The 25020-nt window shown below is 43.1% G+C and overlaps 1 protein-coding gene and 1 long non-coding RNA gene across 2 annotated transcripts; one reads left to right on the top strand and one right to left on the bottom strand.

Annotated features, from left to right (window-relative positions):
- Window positions 1–518: 518 nt before the first annotated feature.
- Window positions 519–12512, bottom strand: LOC120056097. The gene is made up of 3 exons (XR_005477744.1): window positions 12119–12512; window positions 4287–10133; window positions 519–3791 (listed from the first exon to the last, which is right to left on the bottom strand). It is a non-coding gene; the product is annotated as an uncharacterized LOC120056097 (long non-coding RNA).
- Window positions 9984–24253, top strand: LOC120056096 (large neutral amino acids transporter small subunit 2-like). Its single transcript, XM_039004266.1, has 11 exons — window positions 9984–10179; window positions 13783–13987; window positions 14455–14606; window positions 15030–15155; window positions 18863–19016; window positions 19468–19591; window positions 19807–19910; window positions 20320–20416; window positions 20579–20728; window positions 21046–21223; window positions 22993–24253. Exons 1-11 carry the CDS (start codon window positions 10041–10043, stop codon window positions 23082–23084), a joined length of 1521 nt encoding a protein of 506 aa, XP_038860194.1. The 5' UTR covers window positions 9984–10040; the 3' UTR covers window positions 23085–24253.
- The last annotated feature ends 767 nt before the right edge of the window (window positions 24254–25020 follow it).

Raw genomic sequence — 25020 nt, 5'->3', positions numbered from 1 at the left:
CGCTTGCAGCGGTCGCTAAACTTGGGTAAGTAAACTGCTTCGCTCAAGCAGTCAAATACTGGAGACGAGTAGGCTATCCCTATCTACCCTTTGGCTTCATTTCTACACGTGATGTAGCCAGCTAACTAGCTAGCTATTTTAGAGCGGCAGTAACAGCAAACTAGCTAGGTTCATTTGCCGGTGAAATATTAGCACATGCACTATCGCAATGGCTAAGAAATGTTCCTCCTGGCCACTACCTCAATATGATCTGTTGAGAATACATTTGACTGTAGATCCATTACGTTACTTGAATGTATTATCCAATTAAATATCGTTGGCTACTGTAGATCCTTTACGTAACTTGAATGTATTATCCAATTAAATGTTAACTACGTTTGTAAAGTAATTTTCGTACAATTAACTTTGCAAGAGCTTCAGACAAGTTTGCATTTAAAATATTTTTTTTATTTAACCTTTATTTAACTAAGCAAGTCAGTTAAGAACAAATTCTTATTTACAACGACGGCCTGCCCCGACCAAACCCGGACGACGCTGGGACAGTTGTGCGCCGCCCTATGTGACTCCCAATCACGACCGGATGTGATTCAGCCTGGATTAGAACCAGGGACTGTAGATCATCGGTAACTCAACTAGTGTCCCATCTGTCCCTTCTCTTTCAGGTTTGACTTCTTGTGCATGCCTCTCTTCCACCCGAGGTTCAGGAGGGAGTTTGAGTTGGATCCAGCCAAAGTCCGATCTGGAGCACATACACGCTCGGACCTGCTACTCTGTGGGCGAGGTGAGGTCAGAGGCAACCTGTATTTATACTTGCCTCAATGGTAGAAACTAGACAGTACATTCTCATTCTCAAGTTCCACTGAGCACAGGAGCATCTACTTACATAACTATCAGGATATTGAATTACAATTCTTCCTTACCCAGACTGGAACACTCTGGTTGTTGGAAAGCTTTCTTCATGGATCGAGACAGACTCAGAGGTGGAGACGGAGCGCAGAAATTCAGAAGCGGTGAGTTGGACATCATGAAAAGACGTATTCACACCGTAACAAAAAGTAGCAAACCGCTTTGCAATGGAGGACGTTTCGCTATGAAAATGACTGTTTCTATTGTACAAATTCAGGTAGGTCCCTCCCCATTTTGTTCTGTTGGGTTCCGTTTGAATTTTAGTGAATACACCATGGCCTCCTTTGTCTGCTCAAGCAGACCATTTGAAACCTCTTTGCCACAGGTTGAATTGGTGCTCTCCTTTCATCCCTCTGTCATGTCTCAGGCCCTGGTCCAGGAGCTGAACTTCTCAGCGTATCTGGGTCTACCAGCCTTTATGATCCCTCTGAAGGGCCCTCACTGTGCCAACCTGGCCCGCGTGCTGCTCAACCACATCCAGACTGGACACCACTCCTGCATGGTAGCTACAGCAGTCAAGAGTTATCTATCTGTACCATATAAGAACTATAACTCATTCTTAATCCTTGGCTTGTGTTGTGACTGGCAATTTCATGGTATTTCAGTGAACTTAAAATTGAAGTTATAAAACCTACAACTAAGAAACTGTGGATTGTGTCATATCAGTTCTGGATCCGGGTCCCCCTGATTTCCTCTGATGATATGCGTGATGACATCATCGAGAATGAGCAAACGAAACACACCGATGATGGCAGTAATGACGAGAAGACCTGGGCCTGGTGGGTCTGCCGTCACAGCTAGGGCCACATGGCTAAGGCATCAAGGTTTTCAGCCTTGTATTTTTGCTTTTTGTAAAAATGTAGTTTTTGTTTTTAATTTTTCAGGTGGCATTCATTCAGAACTCTTTGTGACTACAACAAGAGAATCTGTTTAGGTAAGGAAGCAGGACAGGGAAACATGGTTAGAGTGTTAACAAACTGATAAGGAATTGTTTTGGTCACAATTGATACTGACCTGTCTTCCCTTCCTTTCCCTGAAGCCATTGAGGTTGGAGCAAACATGCCCACCAACGCTGTGATCGACAAGTGGCTTGGAGAGCCAATTAAAGCAGCTATTCTTCCCACCAGGATCTTTCTGACCAATAAGAAAGGGTTCCCAGTCCTTTCAAAAGCCCACCAGCAAATCATCTTCCGTCTATTCAAGGTACTGTAAATGCTAGGCTATATGGCAATTGTTATAGCAACTACAACCGTTTTATCTTCAGTCTGTCTTCTGTTCTTGAAAATGTATTTTGCAAAACATTTCCTTGTTTTCCCAGCTTGAGGCCCAGTTCATCTTCACTGGCACCAGTCGTCACAGTGAGAAGGACTTCCGGTCTTACTTGCAGTACCTTGAATACCTCAACCAGAACCGCCCTGCCCCCAATGCCTATGAACTGTTCGCCAAGGGTTACGAGGATTACCTACAGTCTCCTCTTCAGGTGTGTGTTTGTTAAGTTTGTAAATAGGCATACCTATTGTCTGTATGCATTGGATTCTTTATTTCTCTATCTGTTCTCTTCCCATTAGCCCCTCATGGACAATCTGGAGTCACAGACATATGAAGTGTTTGAGAAGGATCCCATCAAATACTCCCAGTACCAGCAGGTAAGGAGCCTTTGACATGCATGTTCTCACAGTATAACACACTAACAGTATTAGTGATGTGGCTGGTAGGGTTTAACACAGTAATATCATTAAGTACCGATTGGGTTCTCCTGATCTTTCTGCAGGCTGTGTATAAGTGTTTGATGGACAGAGTCCCGGAGGAGCAGAAGGAAACCAATACACAGTGAGTAGCTCCAACACCTCACTGTCTGTCCTCTGTTAATGAGTATCTATTCTCCTGACAATCACCTTCCCCCTCTGTATCTGGTGGGTAACCGTATGTATTCTCTGTAACCCCAGGGTGTTGATGGTGCTGGGTGCTGGGAGAGGTCCTCTGGTCAACGCCTCCCTGCGGGCCGCCAAGCAGGCTGACAGAAAGCTCCGTATCTACGCCGTGGAGAAGAACCCCAACGCTGTCGTCACGTGAGTGGAACCTTTTCTCATTTTGAACCCTGACCTCCAAAAGATTTGCCAGCACAGGCTAAACTCATTCCAGAAGATAATTGAAGTCCTTCATTTTTTTTATTCAGGCATTAGGAGTAATTTTGCCGGATAGCTTTAATAATACTCTCTGGCAGATAAATAAATCCAGATAAAAATGTGAGGTTGGCAACATTAATCTCCACTGAGCTCCTAAAAATTCCCTGTACTGATCCTGTCACACACTCCCAGGCTTGAGAACTGGAAGTTTGAGGAGTGGGGCGATCAGGTGACCGTAGTGTCATGTGACATGAGGGAGTGGGCGGCACCTGAGAAGGCAGACATCATCGTCAGCGAGCTGCTCGGGTCCTTCGGGGACAATGAGCTGTCCCCAGAGTGTTTAGATGGAGCACAGAACTTTCTCAAAGGTAGGGGGGGAAGTCACTCTAATTACAGTCATTTGCAACTCGTTGATATTGAAATTTTGCTCATCACTGATTGAAATCTTTATTACGTGATAGAGCTCTTTACATATGGTAATTTTCTTTCAATGCCCATTTATTTTGCCTCAACCACCTCTACCCTTTCATCTTAAACGTGTTCCCGTTCTCTTGTTCCTCTCAGATGGTGGGGTGAGCATCCCCTGTTCCTACACATCCTTCCTGGCCCCCCTCTCTTCCTCCAAGCTGTATAACGAGGTCCGGGGGTGCAGGGAGCGGGACAAGGACCCCGAGGGCCACTTTGAGACCCCCTACGTAGTCCGACTCCACAACTTCCACCAGCTGGCTGAGCCCAAGGCCTGCTTCACCTTCATTCACCCTACCACAGGTAACACACATACACACACGTCAAACACCCTTACATGGCTAATGCTTCCATGTAAGGGTGCGGTTAATGATCACACATAAGATATGTACTAAATGCGCTTCTCTCCTTTCCTTCAGATATGAACAACAACCGGTATCAGTGCCTCAGATTCTCTGTGGGGTGTAACACAGTGCTGCATGGCTTTGCTGGATACTTCGAGACCACACTCTACGGAGATGTCACACTCAGTAAGTAGTAAGAGTGGGGATGACGATTATGATGCGGTTTTAAGGTGTTTTGATATCATTAACATCAATGTGTGCATCTGTTTGGTCAAGGTATCAAGCCAGAGACCCACTCTCCTGGAATGTTCTCCTGGTTCCCCATCCTCTTCCCTCTCAAAGTAAGTTGACTGTCATACAGTCATGTAAAATGTGTCTTTACATTTAGCACATTTTATTACCCAAAAGAATGTAGTGTATTTACTCTTTTCCTTCCCTCTCCCACCTGCAGCAACCGATCCCTGTGACGAAGGATGATGACGTCGTGGTGAGGTTCTGGAGATGTAACAATGGGAAGAAGGTGTGGTACGAATGGGCCGTGACAGAGCCCTCATGCTCCGCTATCCACAACCCAGCAGGACGATCCTACACCATCGGCCTGTGAAGATCTCACACTCGCATACAAACACACGCATGCATACAGACACAATTAAACAGGCACTTAGTTGCAAATGAAGTTGAGGTAGTCTTGCTCACAAAAGGTCTAGCATTTTACCTATTCACCTGTAATCATGAGCCTGCTCATACCATGAAACCTACAGACCAGGGTCACAGTGAGGGTTTAGAAACCTACAGACCAGGGCCAAATTGAAGGTTTAGAACCTACAGACCTGGGTCACAGTGAGGCTTTAGAAACCTACAGACCAGGGTCACAGTGAGGCTTTAGAAACCTACAGACCAGGGTCACAGTGAGGCTTTAAAAACCTACAGACCTGGGTCACAGTGAGGCTTTAGAAACCTACGGACCTGGGTCACAGTGAGGCTTTAAAAACCTACAGACCTGGGTCACAGTGAGGCTTTAAAAACCTACAGACCAGGGTCACAGTGAGGCTTTAGAAACCTACAGACCTGGGTCACAGTGAGGCTTTAGAAACCTACAGACCTGGGTCACAGTGAGGCTTTAGAAACCTACAGACCAGGGTCACAGTGAGGCTTTAGAAACCTACGGACCTGGGTCACAGTGAGGCTTTAAAAACCTACAGACCTGGGTCACAGTGAGGCTTTAAAAACCTACAGACCTGGGTCAGTGAGGCTTTAAAAACCTACAGACCTGGGTCACAGTGAGGCTTTAGAAACCTACAGACCTGGGTCACAGTGAGGCTTTAAAAACCTACAGACCTGGGTCACAGTGAGGCTTTAGAAACCTACAGACCAGGGTCACAGTGAGGCTTTAGAAACCTACAGACCTGGGTCACAGTGAGGCTTTAAAAACCTACAGACCTGGGTCACAGTGAGGCTTTAGAAACCTACAGACCAGGGTCACAGTGAGGCTTTAGAAACCTACAGACCTGGGTCACAGTGAGGCTTTAAAAACCTACAGACCTGGGTCAGTGAGGCTTTAAAAACCTACAGACCTGGGTCACAGTGAGGCTTTAAAAACCTACAGACCTGGGTCACAGTGAGGCTTTAAAAACCTACAGACCTGGGTCACAGTGAGGCTTTAAAAACCTACAGACCTGGGTCACAGTGAGGCTTTAAAAACCTACAGACCAGGGTCACAGTGAGGCTTTAGAAACCTACAGACCTGGGTCACAGTGAGGCTTTAGAAACCTACAGACCTGGGTCACAGTGAGGCTTTAAAAACCTACAGACCTGGGTCACAGTGAGGCTTTAAAAACCTACAGACCTGGGTCACAGTGAGGCTTTAGAAACCTACAGACCAGGGTCACAGTGAGGCTTTAAAAACCTACAGACCTGGGTCACAGTGAGGCTTTAAAAACCTACAGACCTGGGTCACAGTGAGGCTTTAGAAACCTACAGACCTGGGTCACAGTGAGGCTTTAAAAACCTACAGACCTGGGTCACAGTGAGGCTTTAAAAACCTACAGACCTGGGTCACAGTGAGGCTTTAAAAACCTACAGACCTGGGTCACAGTGAGGCTTTAAAAACCTACAGACCTGGGTCACAGTGAGGCTTTAAAAACCTACAGACCTGGGTCACAGTGAGGCTTTAAAAACCTACAGACCAGGGTCACAGTGAGGCTTTAGAAACCTACAGACCTGGGTCACAGTGAGGCTTTAGAAACCTACAGACCTGGGTCACAGTGAGGCTTTAGAAACCTACAGACCTGGGTCACAGTGAGGCTTTAGAAACCTACAGACCTGGGTCACAGTGAGGCTTTAGAAACCTACAGACCTGGGTCACAGTGAGGCTTTAGAAACCTACAGACCTGGGTCACAGTGAGGCTTTAAAAACCTACAGACCTGGGTCACAGTGAGGCTTTAGAAACCTACAGACCTGGGTCACAGTGAGGCTTTAGAAACCTACAGACCTGGGTCACAGTGAGGCTTTAGAAACCTACAGACCTGGGTCACAGTGAGGCTTTAGAAACCTACAGACCAGGGTCACAGTGAGGCTTTAGAGCTGGGAATAAGAACCCAATCAATGGTTTAGATGGGAGCGATTTGAGACGGGTACTTTACAATATAGTTAGGAGTCAGTTTCAGGCATGGACTATCATCCACATACATTCACATACCTATTGCGTTTAAGTTACTTATTTAGCCGGCAGTCAAGATACCCTCAATGGCAGCGTTCAGATAGGCAGCCGAATTCTGATATTTTTTTCACTAATTGTTCTTTTGACCAATCAGATCATCTATGAAAAATATCTGATGTGATTGGTCAAAAGACCTATTCCATACAATAACGGATAGATGAAATGGCTCTAAATTGTAACTCAACACACTTAACTGGTTACAACTCAGATACAGCAGTGTGTAGGAGATGGGCTGTTCAGGTCATATGTTTTTCAGGTGTTCATTTCTTTGTTTTGTTACGGTTTTTGTCTGATCCATATTGTCAATAAAGACAACTACTAGCAACTTGCTGCTCTTTGCCCTGTTTGTATATGTGCCTCTTGCATCTACTTACTTATTTAGCATGTTCCCTCGTGGGTTAAATGGCAGGCTGTGATAAGGTTGTTTATCCACTGAATTATTTTGAATTCAGGCTATGCCTATATCAAAAGGATATTTGGAATGGAAAACTTAAATGCATGCATGTACACAAAGAAATTGTATGTAAAAGATCTATTCCTTTTTGTGTCTGATCAACAGACTGCACCCTGGTTTTAATGTCTGACTGCACCATGGCATGTACTGTGGTGATGTATTCTGTCCAGTAGGTGTCACCATAGGAGAGGTAGGGATCAAATATTGGCATTGAATGTAATTAGCATTATTTTTATTTAACCAGGCAAGTCAGTTAAGAACAAATTCTTATTTACAATGATGGGCTACACCATTAGAGGCAAACCTATCAAAGTAACACCAAATAAGTAGGTAGCTAAGCCACGCATGCTGTCATTTAGGGATCAGGTCCAATAGAAATGGAGAAGGAACAGCTATACCAACTGAGAGAAAAGTGTATCACATATTCTTGGAATTGCTGGTAAACACCAAGTTTCTTTCTGGAAAAGAAGACAACTCTTTTAAACTCGTCTCCACAAGGCGAGAGTGTTATTGCTGCAGTGCAGACTTCTAGGGAATACTTTCACCTACTCCCACATCAATTTGGCACCAAGCAAACCAGGGTTCAATTACTATTTCAATTACTTTCACATTTCGAAGCAATATTCAAATATTTTTTGGGGAAATTATATGTACTTGGAAAGTATTGATGTGTATTTCAAAATATTCAAATGCAGAGTATTTTCAAATAAATACTCTGATGCATTTGGACCAATGTCCTAGGAGTATTTGTAATGTAATTGGAAATAACAATTTTCAAATATTTTTCAAATAGGAAATTATTGGAAATTGTTTGAAAATACTTCCAATAGAATTAGATGATTTCGGCCACATTATTTTAAAATACTCATACTGTACACAGATTTTTTTTTATTGAAATAAATAATTTAATACACGTATTTCAACACAGCTCTGGCACCAAGTGACCTTTCTTGACCAGAACACTTAGGCCCTCTAAATAGTGTCTGCTCTAGATATATAGGTACCCTGATATTTTAGGGTGGGACAAACACTAATGCAAAACAAGCTCATAAATATTCTCAAATGTTGGCCTTAATCCACATCACAAACGAAACTGCTCACTAACCACCATTGATGTTTTCACTCTCTCAAAACGCTGACTGTGTGTGTTGCTGTCTCTGTCCCACGCTGTTTTACCATGAGGAGACCAGCAGCAACGCTAGCTCACCCACACACTCACTCTGGCTGCTGTCTTACCAACAAGCCGTGTAAGTAATGTGTGCACACATGATAATTGTCATTATGGCAGTAAGTGACACAAGTATAAGATGTTTTTTCCTCAATGAAACACATTAATTCACTGAGACATAGCTTGGAATTTGACCAACTCAAAGTCAGTGTTTCTCTCCATCTGTCCGTCTACGTGACCCTAATAAGGTGTTTTGTCAGATTTCTTGTGATGACAGAGTTGCTCATGTTAAGAGAAAACAAATATCTAGCTGTAAACACAGGTGTGAAGGAGTGCAGGTTGTAGCCTCCACCCCAAAGGCATGGTTGTTTTAGAGGAACCTGTTTTGTTTTTCAGCTCAGTCTAGTTTCCAGACAACTCACAGAAAACACTGAAATCAGTGTTAATGCTATATAATACGATGGCTACTCACACCCTTCCTATTTAATGCATTTGAATTATTTCTATCATTCTACTTCCTCTTGACCTTTCACAAACTAATTTAAACTAACATTCTTAAAATGTATTTGAGTTTACTAAAGCATTATAACAGTAAAATAATAAATTAACAACCCTGCTGAAACGTGGAGGGGAGGGGCTTACCCTGTGTTGACTATTTCGGCCACGTTAATTGGTTGAGCATTTCAAGCAAATGGTGTTAAATTTTCCAGTAAGGCTGAGATCTTGTTCACTTGCTAATGTCGAACAGCTGTCGGGTGTGCTGATAACAGGATGCTGGTGATTGTTCATTTTAAAAGTCACGGCTACTCCGGAGAAGAGGTGGGTCGATCATTTTGTCAATTGCTTGAATTTGAGGCTGTAAAACAGTGTCAACGATTACAATGGCATAGGCTATATTGTATCCATCCAAACTGAATCGCCCTCATCACTAAACTACAGGGGCGCAACTTTCACTGGGGACGGGGGACGTCACCCACATTCTGAAATTGCATTTTTGCCCACGATACAAAACGAGACAATTGTGCCGTAGGACCATGCGGACGCCTGTGAGCGGTCGGGTAGGCTGTTTGGAGTGTTTATCCGACTGGAAAACAAATAAATAATTATGTCCCCCCCAACCCCCACACTTCTAAAACCAAAGTTGCGCCCCTGCTAAGTTATATCATGCATTATTTTTTTAACATAATAACTTTCGGGGCAAATGAGAAATTATAAATAAGTATTGTTATAGGCAACAGGAATGTATTAGTCTGGCACACAGTATGGGTTCTTAGGAAATTTTTGTTTACTGATATAGCCTACTGTAAATTGCTTGCCATTGCCAGTTTGCCATTGTTATTTTCAATGTGGTTGACCACCCGCTGTGTATAGTAGGCCTACAAGATTATCTTCAGTGGCCTATTTCCTCTACAAAGCCTATTACTGCTGGGTGATTTTGCGCCTACTTTACGCAGGTGAACCTGGGCTGGCTGGTCGCACCGCGTTGCGTCGAACGACTGAATTATTTATGAAGCAATGTAGGTTCTAATAATAGCAGTAATCTCCGTGTAGCCCACACACTATTCGAATGGCATGGCAGCGTTATAGGGCGGTATATTGCACGCTTCATCAGTCTGAGCGCTTACATTTTAGTATTAGTTGACTAGAGAAAATTCTCACTGACAATTGCTATTTGTAAATCACATTTGTGCCACGGGCTATGTTTTTTTTATGGCATCAAAGATACGTTTGACACTGATGAATATTTTTTCTGTAGATAAACGATTTTTGTTCTCCATTAGTGCAGGTAACAACAAACTGAGCTAGGTTGCACTGCACCTGCGCTTTTCATCCAACAAAAGTGATCTTGGAGACGAGATGACCGATGGTCCTAGGCTGCGGGGCAATGCATCGGCAGATGGGGATACGCTTTCCTCCGAATCCACTGAAGAGGACTCAGGAAGAGTGGCCCTGAAGAAGGAGATTGGCCTTGTCAGCGCATGTGGAATTATTGTGGGCAAGTCATTATTATGCTTATCCGTTCTTGCTATCTATGATCTCTTCCTCAATGTAGGTATGGGTGTGTCCTCCTAAAATCCAACCTAATTGATTGAGATGAAATGTATGGTCCACATGGATTGCACAAACAGTGCTAATTTTGCAGCTGATCTGAACTGGTCTTGAAAAACCTGTTTTCAATCTGTATGTTCTTTAATGGCCAGACTACCTCCTGAAAGTTTTGGGATTGCAAGAAAATCCACATGGCTCAAAATAATACATTATGTGCCTGTGAGGTTGTCTATTTAACTGGTATGTGGATTTGTTATAAAATGGCTGTCACAGAGCAGCATCCATCCCACCCACATGCAGTGGAAGTCAATAAAAAGTAATCTCAATAATGCTTGGCCTGTGTACCAGCTGCACTTTAAATCATCAGCATGAATCAGCAAAGTGTTCTTGGGGACCTTAGATGCTACATACATTTTTTGGTACCCTTCCCCAGATATGTGCCTTGACACAGTCCTGTCTCTGAGCTCTTCGGACAATTCCTTCGACCTCATGGCTTGTTTTTTTTTTTTGCTCTGGTATGCACTGAACTGTGGGACCTTATATAGACAGGTGTCTTTCCAAATCATGTCCAATCAATTGAATTTAACACAGGTGGACTCCAATCAAGTTGTAGAAACATCAAGGATGCTCAATGGAAACAGGATGCACATGAGCTTAATTTCAAGTCTCATAGCAAAGTGTCTGAAATCTTATGTAAATAATACATTTGCAAACCATTCTAAAAACCTGTTTTCACTGTCATTGTGGGGTATTGTGTGTAGATTGAGGAAAACAAATATTTAATAAATTTTATAATAAGGCTGTAACGTAACAACATTTCAGAAAAGTTAAGGGGTCTGAATACTTTCAGAATGTACTGGACTCGCTTGTTTTGTCAAACTGAAATTAGACTAACTACTAGAATTTTTGCAACCAGGAAATGGCGGAGCTATTTCTGTATAGTAGTGCAGCTTTGAAGGTGCACTACAGAAATGCCACACAGAAATAGCGCACAGAACAGACCTACCACTTCTTAAACTTGCTTTCAAAGAAATGCGAGTTAGATCTCATTCAATGTGAATTTGATCAGGTCACCCAAAAAGTTGCATATTGCAGCTTTAAGGTATACCCTTAAAGGGTATGTAGCATAAACATAACCACATGTAACATATGATTTTGCATTAGAATACGCAGCAAAAGTCCCAGTGCAACGTTACCCTTCACTTTTACATTTTGAGTTGTTACATAAAACTGATCAGCATTCCGAAGAATGCTGAAGTCATGCCGGGAAAGAAAATAAATTGTGGGGTGTGACTTAATATGGAGGATGCGACAAGTCAGCCTATTCCCTATATGTAAACGCCAACAGAAATAACAGAACTTCAAATGTATAACATCAAATTATACCAAATCAATTGCACTCATGACTACTGGTTTCAATTAAATTCATCCAATTTACAAGCAAATATGAATTTGTTACAAATCCGCTTGCAAGGTTACTAGCCTGCTAACGTTACATTAGTATTGCGTGAGTCAGCCAGATGCTATCAGCATCTACCTTCCAGCAACATTAAAGTAAACCAACTTTTTGAAAATGCATAACACCATCTAACCAGTTATCCAATAATGTTACCGGTATATGTAGTTATCTTATCCAGCCAGCTAAAGTTTTTAGCCTGCTAGCTAGCTTAGCCAGCTAACTAACCTAGCTAGCCAACCACCATGGTCTACATAGCTAAGTAGTAAGCCAGAGAACAATTAGTCTAGCATAGCCAGGAACCCACAGAACACCAAAAAAATTGACAGCTGAGTTGGTTACCAAAGTCAAAGAGCTAAGGAGAGACCTTCAGAGGGAAAGCTAGCTATTCCAATAGCGATATAGTGAGGTAAATCCACATTACATTTACCCAGTTTATCTCCACTGTTGACACTCGCCATGTACCGGTAGGAAATAGGTTGCAGGCTTCACATTCACGCTAGGCACAGCACCTGGTTTGTCACTAATTCCGAATCCTGCCTTCCACTGGTTATACTATGCCATCAGTCATCAATGGTGAAGTGAGTACTGCATACAGTGACGTGCTCAGGGTTCCCCTATTCCAATCTGCTGACTTCAACCGGACAAACTGTTCCGACTTCAAAGCTTGCTTCTCCTTTTTGGCCCACAAATGAATCCTAACCCCATCCTTGTGGGTATTACTGCACTAGCGACAAACGACAGAACTACTACAACACTCACCCGACTACCACTAACAAACAAGCATTACTTTATATGGTTTCTTTGTGGATGTACATAGTAGCTCACCAGTGCCAACACATGGTTTGGAATGTAATGTACATGCTAGCAGGTAGTAGGTAGTGTTAGCCAGCTGAAATTAGCTAGGTAGCACCGGTTCGCCATATGACGGTGAGAAATGCATTGTGGGTAGTTCCGAAGATATCCGTAAATAAGTTATTTTTAAGCATTTTTACATTTGTTTGTAGTTTTAGGTAACCAGATCGTGACTACAACTAAGTTACTAAGTCTTTGACCACACTGTTACTTTAGCAAGTAAAAACTCATGCTTCCTTTCCTTTAAGGGTAATACTTAAGATGTTTTATGTAACTGGGCTCCAGTGTTGAAGTGAAAATCTACAGGACAGTATAGCTCTCCAGGAACCGGTTTAGAGAGCCAGACCGGTGCTGTAGAATCACACTCCATATCAATTTCTCTGCATGTAGATCTAATCTTTTGGAATTACTTTTGCAGTCGGAGTCTTGACTGGGAGCTTCCTTCCTGGGTGGTCTTTGTGAATCAAATCAAATGTATTTATATAGCCCTTCTTACATCAGCTGATATCTCAAAGTGCTGTACAGAAACCCAGCCTAAAACCTCAAACAGCAAGCAATGCAGGTGTAGAAGCACGGTGGCTAGGAAAAACTCCCTAGAAAGGCCAAAACCTAGGATGAAACCTAGAGGAACCAGGCTATGAGGGGTGGCCAGTCCTCTTCTGGCTGTGCCGGGTGGAGATTATAACAGAACATGGCCAAGATGTTGAAATGTTCATAAATGACCAGCATGGTCAAATAATAATAATAATCACAAGGGATCAGTCAGATAAGCCTGGGGGAAAACGTGATAGTCAGCAGTCTGTTCCTGAGCGTGATTAGTCAGCAGTTGGTGGTTTTGCCCTGCTGTCCTGTTTGTGCTACTGTATTATCTATGACTCCCAAAAACATTCTGATAATCCTGATCTTATGTTTGAGTCACAACAAGTAGTCTGAAGATGTAGTTGCTGTGTTGAGACTGATGTAAATGAGAAGAGGTAGTGGAAAGTGAGTTATACAGGATGAGAAGTTGGCAAAGGGTCCCTGTGATGTTGCGCTTACTTGGCCACTAAGCAGGAAGCTGTGGACTAAGTGACCGGAAACTCTCACTTTCCATTCCAGTCCACACTCCACTTGTTTGTCAGCCAAAGGCACCATGTCGGCCCTAGTCAATGTTGTGTAATATTACCCTCCACTTTTAAAAGATTGATGCAGCATTTTCCACTCCTCCTTACCCTCCTTGTCTCATTGTCTGGGTCTCAGGTAACATCATCGGTTCAGGGATCTTTGTGAGCCCAAAGGGCGTTCTGGAGAATGCGAGCTCTGTGGGGCTGGCTCTCATCGTGTGGATTGTCACTGGAGTGATCACAGCCATTGGCGCACTCTGCTATGCCGAGCTGGGCGTTACCATCCCCAAGTCTGGAGGAGACTACTCGTACGTCAAGGACATATTTGGAGGACTTGCCGGGTAAGGGAAATGCATGGTGATGAGAGAATACTTATACTGTAAGAGTACTGCAAGAGAAGTGCTGGTTACATCTGTCATTTTTTGAGCCACCCTTTTCTCAGACACAGATAAATTGACAGTATACTTTACAAATGTACCCCCCACAAAGCAGTAAATTACCATTCTTTTGTCCCCCACCATTTCCTGTATGTCATTAACCTTGTTTTAATGTCTGCCCTTTATTGTACACATACATCAGCCCATATTATTGAAAAGTCTGCTAGTTGGTTCTTTGTGTTCCCACTGTCCTCTAATGAGCACTGGTATTTATTTTCCTCACATACAGTATCAAGTATTCTGACAGGTTTTTGCTCTACATCAGAAATGTAGACGTTGATATGCGTGATTGAGGTGTTTTGACGTGTGATTCTCCGACCCCCTCCCTCCTTCCCTCCCTACATCCCTCCCTCCCTACCTACCTCTCCCAGGTTCCTGCGTCTGTGGATCGCGGTATTGGTGATCTACCCCACCAACCAGGCGGTCATCGCCCTCACCTTCTCCAACTACATCCTGCAGCCCCTATTTCCCTCCTGCGTCCCCCCAGAGAATGGCCTCCGCCTGCTGGCTGCTGTCTGTCTATGTGAGCACCTCAGAACATGCATGCCGCCTTAGTTTTTTTTGGACTACTTTGTTTACTTCAGCCTGATCACTGGCCCTCCTGGCGCTCTTCGCTGAATTTGCGACTTGAGGGATATTTGGGGAGGCAGGGTAGCCTAGTGGTTAGAGCGTTGGGCTAGTAACCAAAAGGTTGCAAGTTCAAATCCCCGAGCTGACAAGGTACTAATCTGTCGTTCTGCCCCTGAACAAGGCAGTTAACCACTGTTCCTAGGCAGTCATTGAAAATTAGAATTAGTTCTTAACTGACTTGCCTAGTTAAATAAAGGTAAAATAAATATTTGTAGGTCAAATCTACCGTATTACTCAGTCTAGTATAGTGTTACTGTATTCCATGTGTGGTAAGTTGCTATGATGCGTGATGTGACTCTTCCTCCTTTTGTCCCAGTGTTGCTGACGTGGGTGAACTGCTCCAGTGTGCGCTGGGCCACTCGTGTTCAGGATGTCTTCACTACTGGGAAGCTGCTAGCCCTGGGTCTTATCATCATCATGGGCTTTGTGCAGATCTGCAAAGGTAGACTCGGTCTCTTGGATTTTGATTCTGATCTGTAACTGTTGATTTGTTTCATCATTCATTACAAAGTCATTGGGATGTCTACAGGATAGCCCTACTGTACGTAGAGTATTGGCAAAGACAGTACGCTATGTAGATGCTTCTCCAATCGAAAAAAAAACTGCTTTTCCAATAGAAATCCCAGATCACACTTGTAGGAGAAATCATGGTGACGTTGGCAAGCTAAACTCATGCATAGAAACACGTCATGGGGTCTAACGGTAGTCTCGTGCTGAACTGCCCATGTTCAGGCTGTCAAATCAAAGGCACTCCATGTTGTTTTTGACCGTGTCGTTCCCGGAAGTCTCGCAAAGTTGCGCCTCGGATTTACGAACTCTGTGCTATCGTTCCCCACTGACACATACTTTACGGTCTTAATCTGTCTCCACCTGCTGAACAAAGTGTCTGAGGCCACTAGAAGTTTGAGAAACTAGTCTAATCTGTTATTCACCCAGAACCTTTGATACACAAGAATAATCACAAGATGTGAGAGGGGGAAGTATGGCTGAATAAACATATAGTGCCAGAACACCATAATACTGTTAACTCGTGCTTTCCACAGGATTTGCATTGTCCCTATGTGAGAGAGGGGATTAAAGTCCCCTTACCTCTTCAACCCACACATAATCTCTGACCAAACCAGGACCCCAGTGTCCTGTCTAGAGCGTGAAGTCACGAGCTCTGCTGGTCGGCTCCTGCGTAGCAACCTAGCGGTGCCAAAAGCCCTGGACTACCCTAGAAAGCCTATGTAAATTACCATTGGCAGAATGGCCAAACGAAACACTTTTTTAGACTGCTGTTTTGGCCTCTAAAATGTGTTTATTATGAAGCTCGATCCCCACTAGTAATCATTTTAAAGTTCGCTACAAATCGGGATATTTAATTAAATATACAGTTTAAGTCGGAAGTTTACATACACTTAGGTTGGAGTCATTAAAACTAGTTTTTCAACGACACTACAAGTTTCTTGTTAACAAACTATAGTTTTGGCAAGTCGGTTAGGACATCTTCTTTGTGCATGACACAAGTCATTTTTCCAACAATTGTTTACAGACAGATTATTTCACTTATAATTCACTGTATGACAATTCCAGTGGGTCAGAAGTTTACATACACAAAGTTGACTGTGCCTTTAAACAGCTTGGGAAATTCCAGAAAATGATGTCATGGCTTTAGGAGCTTCTGATAGGCTAATTGACATCATTTGAGTCAATTGGAGGTGTACCTGTGGATATATTTCAAGGCCTACCTTCAAACTCAGTGTCTCTTTGCTTGACATCATGGGAACATCAAAAGAAATCAGCCAAGACCTCAGAAAAAAAATGTAGACCTCCACGTCTGGTTCATACTTGGGAGAAATTTACAAATGCCTGAAGGTACCACATTCATCTGTACAAATAATAGTACTCAAGTATAATCACCATGGGACCACGCAGCCGTCATACCGCTCAGGAAGGAGACGCCTTCCGTCTCCTAGAGATGAATGTACTTTGGTGCAAAAAGTGCCAATCAATTCCAGAACAACAGCAAAGGACCTTGTGAAGATGCTGGAGGAAACGGGTACAAAAGTATATATTTCCACAGTAAAATGAGTCCAATATCAACATAACCTGAAAGGCCGCTCAGCAAGGAAGAAGCCACTGCTCTAAAACCGCCATAAAAAGCCAGACTACGGTTTGCAACTGCACATGGGGATAAAGATTGTACTTTTTGGAGAAATGTCCTCTGGTTTGATGAAACAAAAATAGAACTGTTTGGCCATAATGACCATCGTTATGTTTGGAGGAAAAAGGGGGAGGCTTGCAAGCCGAAGAACACCATCCCAACCGTGAATCACAGGGGTGGCAGCATCATGTTGTGAGGGTGCTTTCCTGCAGGAGGGACTGGTGCACCTCACAAAATAGATGGCATCATGAAGAGGAAAATGATGTGGATATATTGAAGCAACATCTCAAGACATCAGTCAGGAAGTTAAACCTTGGTCGCAAATGGGTCTTCCAAATGGACAATGACCCCAAGCATACTTCCAAAGTTGTGGCAAAATGGCTTAAGGACAACAAAGTCAAGGTATTGGAGTGGCCATCACAAAGCCCTGACCTCAATCCTATAGAAAATTTGTGGGCAGAACTGAAAAAGCGTTTGTGTGAGCAAGGAGGCCTACAAACCTGACTCAGTTACACCAGCTCTGTCAGGAGGAATGAGCCAAAATTCACCCAACTTATTGTAGGAAACTTGTGGCAGGCTACCCAAAACGTTTGACCCAAGTTAAACAATTTAAAGGCAATGCTACCAAATACTAATTGAGTGTACTAACTTCTGACCCACTGGGAATGTGATGAAAGAAATAAAAGCTGAAATAAATCATTCTCAACTATTATTCTGATATTTAACATTCTTAAAATAAAGTGGTGATCCTAACTGACCTAAGATGGGTAGTTTTTACTTGGATTTAAGAATCAGGAATTGTGAAACTGAGTTTGAATGTATTTGGCTAAAGTGTATGTAAACTTCCGACTTCAACTGTACTTGTCAAATATAAACGCAACAATTTCAACATTTTTACTGAGTTAGTTCATATAAGAAAATCACTCAATTGAAATAAACTCATTAGGCCATAACCTGTTGATTTCACGTGACTGGGCAAGGTGAGCATTTGCCCACTGAAGTCGGTTATGAGGCCGAACTGCAGTCAGGTCGAGACACTGAGGACGGTGAGCATGCAGATGAGCTTTCCGAGACGGTTTCTGACTGTTTGTGCAAAAATTATTTGATTGTGCAAACCCACAGTTTCATCAGCTGTCTGTGTGGCTGGTCTTAGACGCTCCCGCAGGTGAAGAAGCCGGATGCGGAGGTCCTGGGCACGGGATCTGCGGTTGTGAGGCCGGTTGGACGTACTGCCAAATTATCTAAAACAATATTGGAGGCAGTTTTTGGTAGAGAAATTAACATTGAATTCTCTGGCAACTACTCTAGTGGACATTCCTACAGTCAACATGCCAATTGACCGCTCCCTCAAAACTGTAATGATCATGCTGTTTAATCAGCTTCTTGATATGCCACAGCTGTCAGGTGGATGGATTATCTTGGAAAATGAATAATGCTCACTATCAGGGATGTAATCAAATTTGTGCACAAGATTTGAGAGAAATTAGCTTCTTGTGCTTATGGAAAATTTTGGATAAAAAAAAAATTCAGCTCATGAAACATGAGACCAACACTTTACATGTTGATTTATATTTTTGTTCAGTGTCGTGACGCAGGACCACGTGCTGACAGACAAATCACGGGCCAGTAGGCTCTGAGGGCCATGCCCTCATGCCATAGACATTAAGGTTGACTCTCAGGCAGGATGAAAACGACTACATTGACCACAATCCTTTCCTGCAGTTACAGCCACTTTCAACATGATCCTTAGTGATTTTTGTTGTTGGTGCCATTCAGCTCAATTCAGCAATATTGCGCGCTTCAAATTAAAATACTTCTGGCTTCATGCGCCGTCGGATTTTTTCCATATTAATAGATGGATGATATCAGCGCTGTCACGATCTACTGGTTTTAATGTCCATGGACCCCACACACAATTCCACCACCCACTCTGTGTTTGTTGTTTGTGTTTGTGTTTGTGTTTGTTTGTTGTTTGTGTTTGGTTTGTTTGTGTTTGTTCCCAGGGGAGTATTACTGGCTGGAGCCAGCGCATGCATTCGAGACGTTCCAGCCCTATGACATTGGCCAGATAGCCCTGTCCTTCCTGCAAGGCTCCTTTGCCTACGGGGGATGGAACTTCCTCAACTATGTCACAGAGGAGCTTGTCGACCCCTACAAGTGAGCTAGATCCCCCAACTTGACCGAAATCACAAGTTGCACATGGTCTCAACAGGGTAGCATTACATACACACCCAATCTAGCCAGTTTCATGTCTGGTTATCATTAGTGCCCGACTTGGGCAGGAGCTCACCGGAGTGGAGTACCAGCACCTAAAATGTTCTACTGCTTGAGCTCCTGCACCTCTTATAGAATAGTAGCTCAAAAGTATTGTGGAAATGCTGCACCTAAATATATACGGTACCGGCAAGCAAAATGAGTATCGGTACCTATTTCAGTCCAAGTCCAGCACTGGTTATCCTAGTCAACCATGATCTATACCTATAACTCTGTATTACAGATGAGACGGTGTCCTGTTAGGCCTGTGTTATCAATTCGGATGGTAATTCACACCATAAATACACCCCCACCAGAACCCCAGCTCTTCAACCCTGTTCTCTCTGTATAACAGGAACCTTCCTCGGGCCATCTTCATCTCCATCCCTCTGGTGACTTTTGTTTATGTGTTCGCCAACATCGCCTATGTCACCGCCATGAGTCCTCAGGAGCTGCTGGCCTCCAATGCCGTTGCTGTGGTGAGATGCCCCGGCCCTCCCCATTCCGCTGCCCTTGTGTAGCTGCTTTTGGGAATGGCTGCTTTTGGGACTCATGCAGCTTGGTCTAAAGTCTGGTTATCAGTAGAAAATGCTTTTAGTCACCAGTCTTGGATTTCAAAGTCATCCAGAAACATCAGTTAGCAGAATTTGTTTGTGTTAACTCTCCTCTCCTATGTCCACAAATTCTCTCCCAGACATTTGGTGAGAAGTTACTTGGAGTGATGTCATGGATCATGCCCATCTCTGTCGCTCTTTCTACCTTTGGGGGGGTCAATGGCTCCCTCTTCACGTCGTCAAGGTCAGTTTATGCACCCCGTCCTTCTCTATTGCTCTCACGCTGTCTGTTATTTACATTCCTCATTCTTGCCTCCTGTCTGTGGTGCGTCCTTCATACGTGTGGAAATATCAGACCACAGAATGATCACATCTAGTCACTATGATTCCTGTTCTTTCTGCACCAGCTCTTCCCTTTTCTTATTCCATATGTTGCACCTCTGTGTGCCTCTACCATCACTGCCTTGCTTTGTCTTCATTTCTTTGTGTCCCATTTGTTATCACCTGTGTTTGTTTTTCTACACCTTAATGGACAGTTAAAAAAAAAAAAAAATCCCTCATTCTTTGCGAGTCCAAAAGCAACAAGAGAGAGGACTGTTTTTCCAGTATCTCAGTGCTGACCTTAAGTTCATGTTCTTCACTCTTTCATTCAGGCTCTTTTTTGCTGGAGCTAGGGAAGGCCATCTCCCCCGGCTACTGGCAATGATTCATGTGAAACGCTGTACCCCAATCCCAGCCCTACTATTCACCGTGAGTCCTAACTTTACCCAACATAATCTCTCTTCCTCTCTCACCTACAAACGTGTCATCTCATTTCACTCTCTCTATGTACAGTAGTCTCTCGAGTGTTTAATGCCTAATTTGACTTTAAAATGAATGGATGACTTTTGCCCCACCACCCTGCTTCTTTAGTGTATTTCCACCCTACTGATGCTGTGCACCAGTGACATGTATACCCTCATCAACTATGTGGGCTTCATAAACTACCTCTTCTATGGGGTCACCGTCGCTGGGCAGATTGTGCTGCGCATCAAACAGCCAGACCTATATCGGCCTATCAAGGTAAACCCTTCATATGTCTGTGCTTCCATCACTCAATCCGATTGGACAAGGTTATTGCTTGCTTGCACATTTTGGGAGGAGCATGGTTTTGATAAGAATTCTTTACTCAATACTGTCCTGATTGCAGTCATGGGTCTAATCTTGTTTATGACCAGTTACAAGCTGACATATGCACAATGCCATAACTGTCAAAGCATGTGTTGTGTTCCCCCTGTGGATTGTTCAATTGTTTACTCTGTACTTTGTATGCATTACATTCTTTGTGTACATTTGATCATGTATGAGATTGTATAGATTGTTGGCTGTCCTGTCTTCAGGTGAGCCTGGTGTGGCCAGTGATCTACCTGTTGTTCTGGGCCTTCCTGCTCATCTTCTCGCTGTACTCTGAGCCTGTGGTGTGTGGCCTCGGCATGGCTATCATGCTGACTGGAGTCCCTGTCTACTTCCTGGGGGTCTACTGGGACAACAAGCCCCAATGCTTCAACACCTTCATCGGTATGGAAACCATATTCACTAGTGATGATGCTCATTACTACGACCCCTAGTTCTTCCTGGTCAAGAAACACTGGGTTCTAGTAAAGTCGTAAATGACAGTACCTGTACCATTTAATGTAGTGCAAAATGCTTAGCCTTCGGGATTACAGTCGTGGCCAAAAGTTTTGAGAATGACACAAATATTAATTTTCACAAAGTCTGCTGCTTCAGTGTCTTTATATATTTTTGGCAGATGTTACTATGGACTACTGAAGTATAATTACAAGCATTTCATAAGTATCAAAGGCTTTTATTGACAATTACATGAAGTTGACGCAAAGAGTCAATATTTGCAGTGTTGACCCTTATTTTTCAAGACCTCTGCAATCCGCCCTGGCATGCTGTCAATTAACTTTTGGGCCACATCCTGACTGATGGCAGCCCATTCTTGCATAATCAATGCTTGGAGTTTGTCAGAATTTGTGGGTTTTTGTTTGTCCACCCGCCTCTTGCGGATTGACCACAAGTTCTCAATGGGATTAAGGTCTGGGGAGTTTCCTGGCCATGGACCCAAAATATCAATGTTTTGTTCCCCGAGCCACTTAGTTATCACTTTTACCTTATGGCAAGGTGCTCCATCATGCTGGAAAAGGCATTGTTCATCACCAAACTCTTCCTGGATGGTTGGGAGAAGTTGCTCTCGGATGTGTTGGTACCATTCTTTATTCATTACTTTGTTCTTATGCAAAATTGTGAGTGAGCCCACTCCCTTGGCTGAGAAGCAACCCCACACATGAATGGTCTCAGGATGCTTTACTGTTGGCATGGCACCGGACTGATGGTAGCGCTCACCTTGTCTTCTCCGGACAAGCTTTTTTCCAGGTGCCCCAAACAATCGGAAAGGGGATTCATCAGAGAAAATGACTTTACCCCAGTCCTCAGCAGTCCAACCCCTGTACCTTTTGCAGAATATCAGTCTGTCCCTGATGTTTTTCCTGGAGAGAAGTGGCTTCTTTGCTGCCCTTCTTGACAACAGGCCATCGTCAGTCTTCACCTCACTGTGCGTGCAGATGCACTCACACCTGCCTGCTGCCATTCCTGAGCAAGCTCTGTACTGGTTGTTCCCCGATCCCGCAGCTAAAATCAACTTTAGGAGATGATCCTGGCGCTTGCTGGACTTTCTTGGGCGCCCTGAAGCCTTCACAACAATTGAACCGCTCTCCTTGAAGTTCTTGATGATCCGATAAATGGTTGATTTAGGTGCAATCTTACTGGCAGCAATATCCTTGCCTGTGAAGCCCTTTTTGTGCATAGCAATGATGATGGCACGTGTTTCCTTGCAGGTAACCATGATTGACAGAGGAAGAACAATGATTCCAAGCACCACCCTCCTTTTGAAGCTTCCAGTCTGTTATTCGAACTCAATCAGCATGACAGAGTGATCTCCAGCCTTGTCCTCGTCAACACTCACACCTGTGTTAACGAGAGAATGACTGACATGATGTCAGCTGGTCCTTTTGTGGCAGGGCTGAAATGCAGTGGAAATGTTTTTGGGGGATTCAGTTCATTTTCATGGCAAAGAGGGACTTTGCAATTAATTGCAATTCATCTGATCACTCTTCATAACATTCTGGAGTATATGCAAATTGCCATCATACAAACTGAGGCAGCAGACTTTGTGAAAATTAATATTTCTCATTCTCAACACTTTTGGCCACGACTGTATTGATATGAAATCTATTTTTTCCTCTTCTACACTTGGTTACTCCTCACTTCCTTCTCCCACCCAGGTAAGATGACCCACGTGTGCCAAAAGTTCTGTGTGGTGGTGTACCCAGACATGGGCGTAAGCAGAAATGTAGGAAACCAGGGAACGGCATAGGGACAGAAAGAAGAACTGGGGAATGTGTTCAACCCATCTGAATGAACACTGGCACAGACAGTCACACTCTTAAAAGGGTGTCGAGAGAGACTGGGAGACATCAAAAGATGGACAGATGCACTCAAGGAGATATGCTACAGCACTTGGTTTTCTCTCTTAAATGTTGACTGGCCTTAAGACTTTACACATCTGCCTCAATGCAATACTACTGCCCATTCCCATGAGTCTGAGCTGCAATATCAATATATTGGACAGATGAGTAATGTTGATGTTCAGATGTAAAGATCATTTTCTGTAGGATCTATTTTGGGAAATGTTGTACTGTATTGTCTTTTATTTAGATTTTGGTATTGGTTAAATATCTGTTTTGGTTGTGGCAAAGTTTAATAGTGATCTTAATGTATAGTCTTCCACATAACACTAAACAAACTGTCATTCCCTAAATGTTTTTGTTTACTGCGTTTAATTTATCACCCCTTTTCATTATTTTATGTTATTGTTGTACATGAGTGTAATGTCTTCTGTAAACTGCTCTTCAACGTACTATAGAGGGTAGGTGTATGGTGTATTCCTGAAAGACCAGATCCTTTTACGTGATAAAGCCACTTTAAAGTCACGTTATATCACTCTCTCACAACTTGTTGATGTTCAAGATTAGATTTTTAATTCTTGCAAAAGAACTAGCATGACCCATACACTGAATGTAGTAATAATTATGTAAACAAATGATTAATAATCATAGAAATGCTGCATATATAATTTACAATATGTTTTGCTCAAGGGCACACTTCTGTATGGTTGTCAATAATAATGCAACGTACTCCTATAATGCCAGTCACAGGTCTTTTTATTTGGTGATACACATCTTGCATTGACTGAAATGTTTATTACTGTGCTGCTCAGCATGGAATCACTAATTCCTTACACTTTCAAGTTTCATTACCATCTTATATTCTCAATATCAATACAAACACGCAATGAAACACACTAACAGTTCTAGTCACCTGAATGATAAGAAATTCCTTACTGAACTGCCACCATGTTTCTTACATGCTTTGTTACACTGTGTGTAAAGCTACAACAGGCAATGAAAATGAACAGGCATGCTCCCACTGTCTCCTTGTGGTGCTGGGAAGCCCAATGCTGGTGGTTTAGTTCCTTCCATTAAAATCCTCCCACAAACACTACCTCTGCGCCATTTATGTGGTCTGATCTATGCTTTCGAGGATATTACTTCACTTTCCATTTGATATTCAACACCGCCTTAAAGATGTATGCAATAAATGTGCCACACTGTTTAGTAATAACATGTAATACAGCTCTCATCACGTAAATGTGTTTATTGAGTTGTGTGTCTGCAGCAGAAAGGGAAAAGTGCATGCTTAGACACTTTAACACGCACACAATGTTATGTATGAAAATAACATTACATTTATAGGGTTGACTGATGAGAGGAATGTTGCTATAATATGGAAAAAGATAACTGACCATGACCTTCAATGTAATTGTTCAGGTGATCGCTTCTCTATCTGGCCATGCACCATCAGTTTAGTCTGAACCCCCACCTCATCAAGCGTTCATCCACTTGGGGTGTATTCATTAGTTGGATTGTTTTGCAACTAGTTTCTATTGGACAAATTCAGTTATGTTTGCTTTGTTGCTAAATGTTTTGCAACACAAACGTTTTGCAACGGAATCCGACTAATTAATACACCCCTGTTGTCAAGGACACCGACCTCCACGTAGCCTACAGTCTAGGCCTAGGAACAGACAGTGTTCCTAGCAAAGTTGTATATAAACCCTGGACGAAATGCTGTATTGGCCATTGAGAAGCTTTGAAGCCACTGGTCAGCCATATTGGCAACCCCCAGGTAGGCGCAGTCCTCCATAGGAATGAATGGAATTGTACTGTATTTAAATTAAATGTTTCAAGGAC

Source organism: Salvelinus namaycush, chromosome 11 (assembly GCF_016432855.1).
Source record: "Salvelinus namaycush isolate Seneca chromosome 11, SaNama_1.0, whole genome shotgun sequence".
Taxonomy (NCBI): Eukaryota; Metazoa; Chordata; class Actinopteri; order Salmoniformes; family Salmonidae; genus Salvelinus; species Salvelinus namaycush.
Note: the sequence above shows the minus strand (reverse complement) of the source record. Positions and strands in the feature narration are given on the sequence as shown.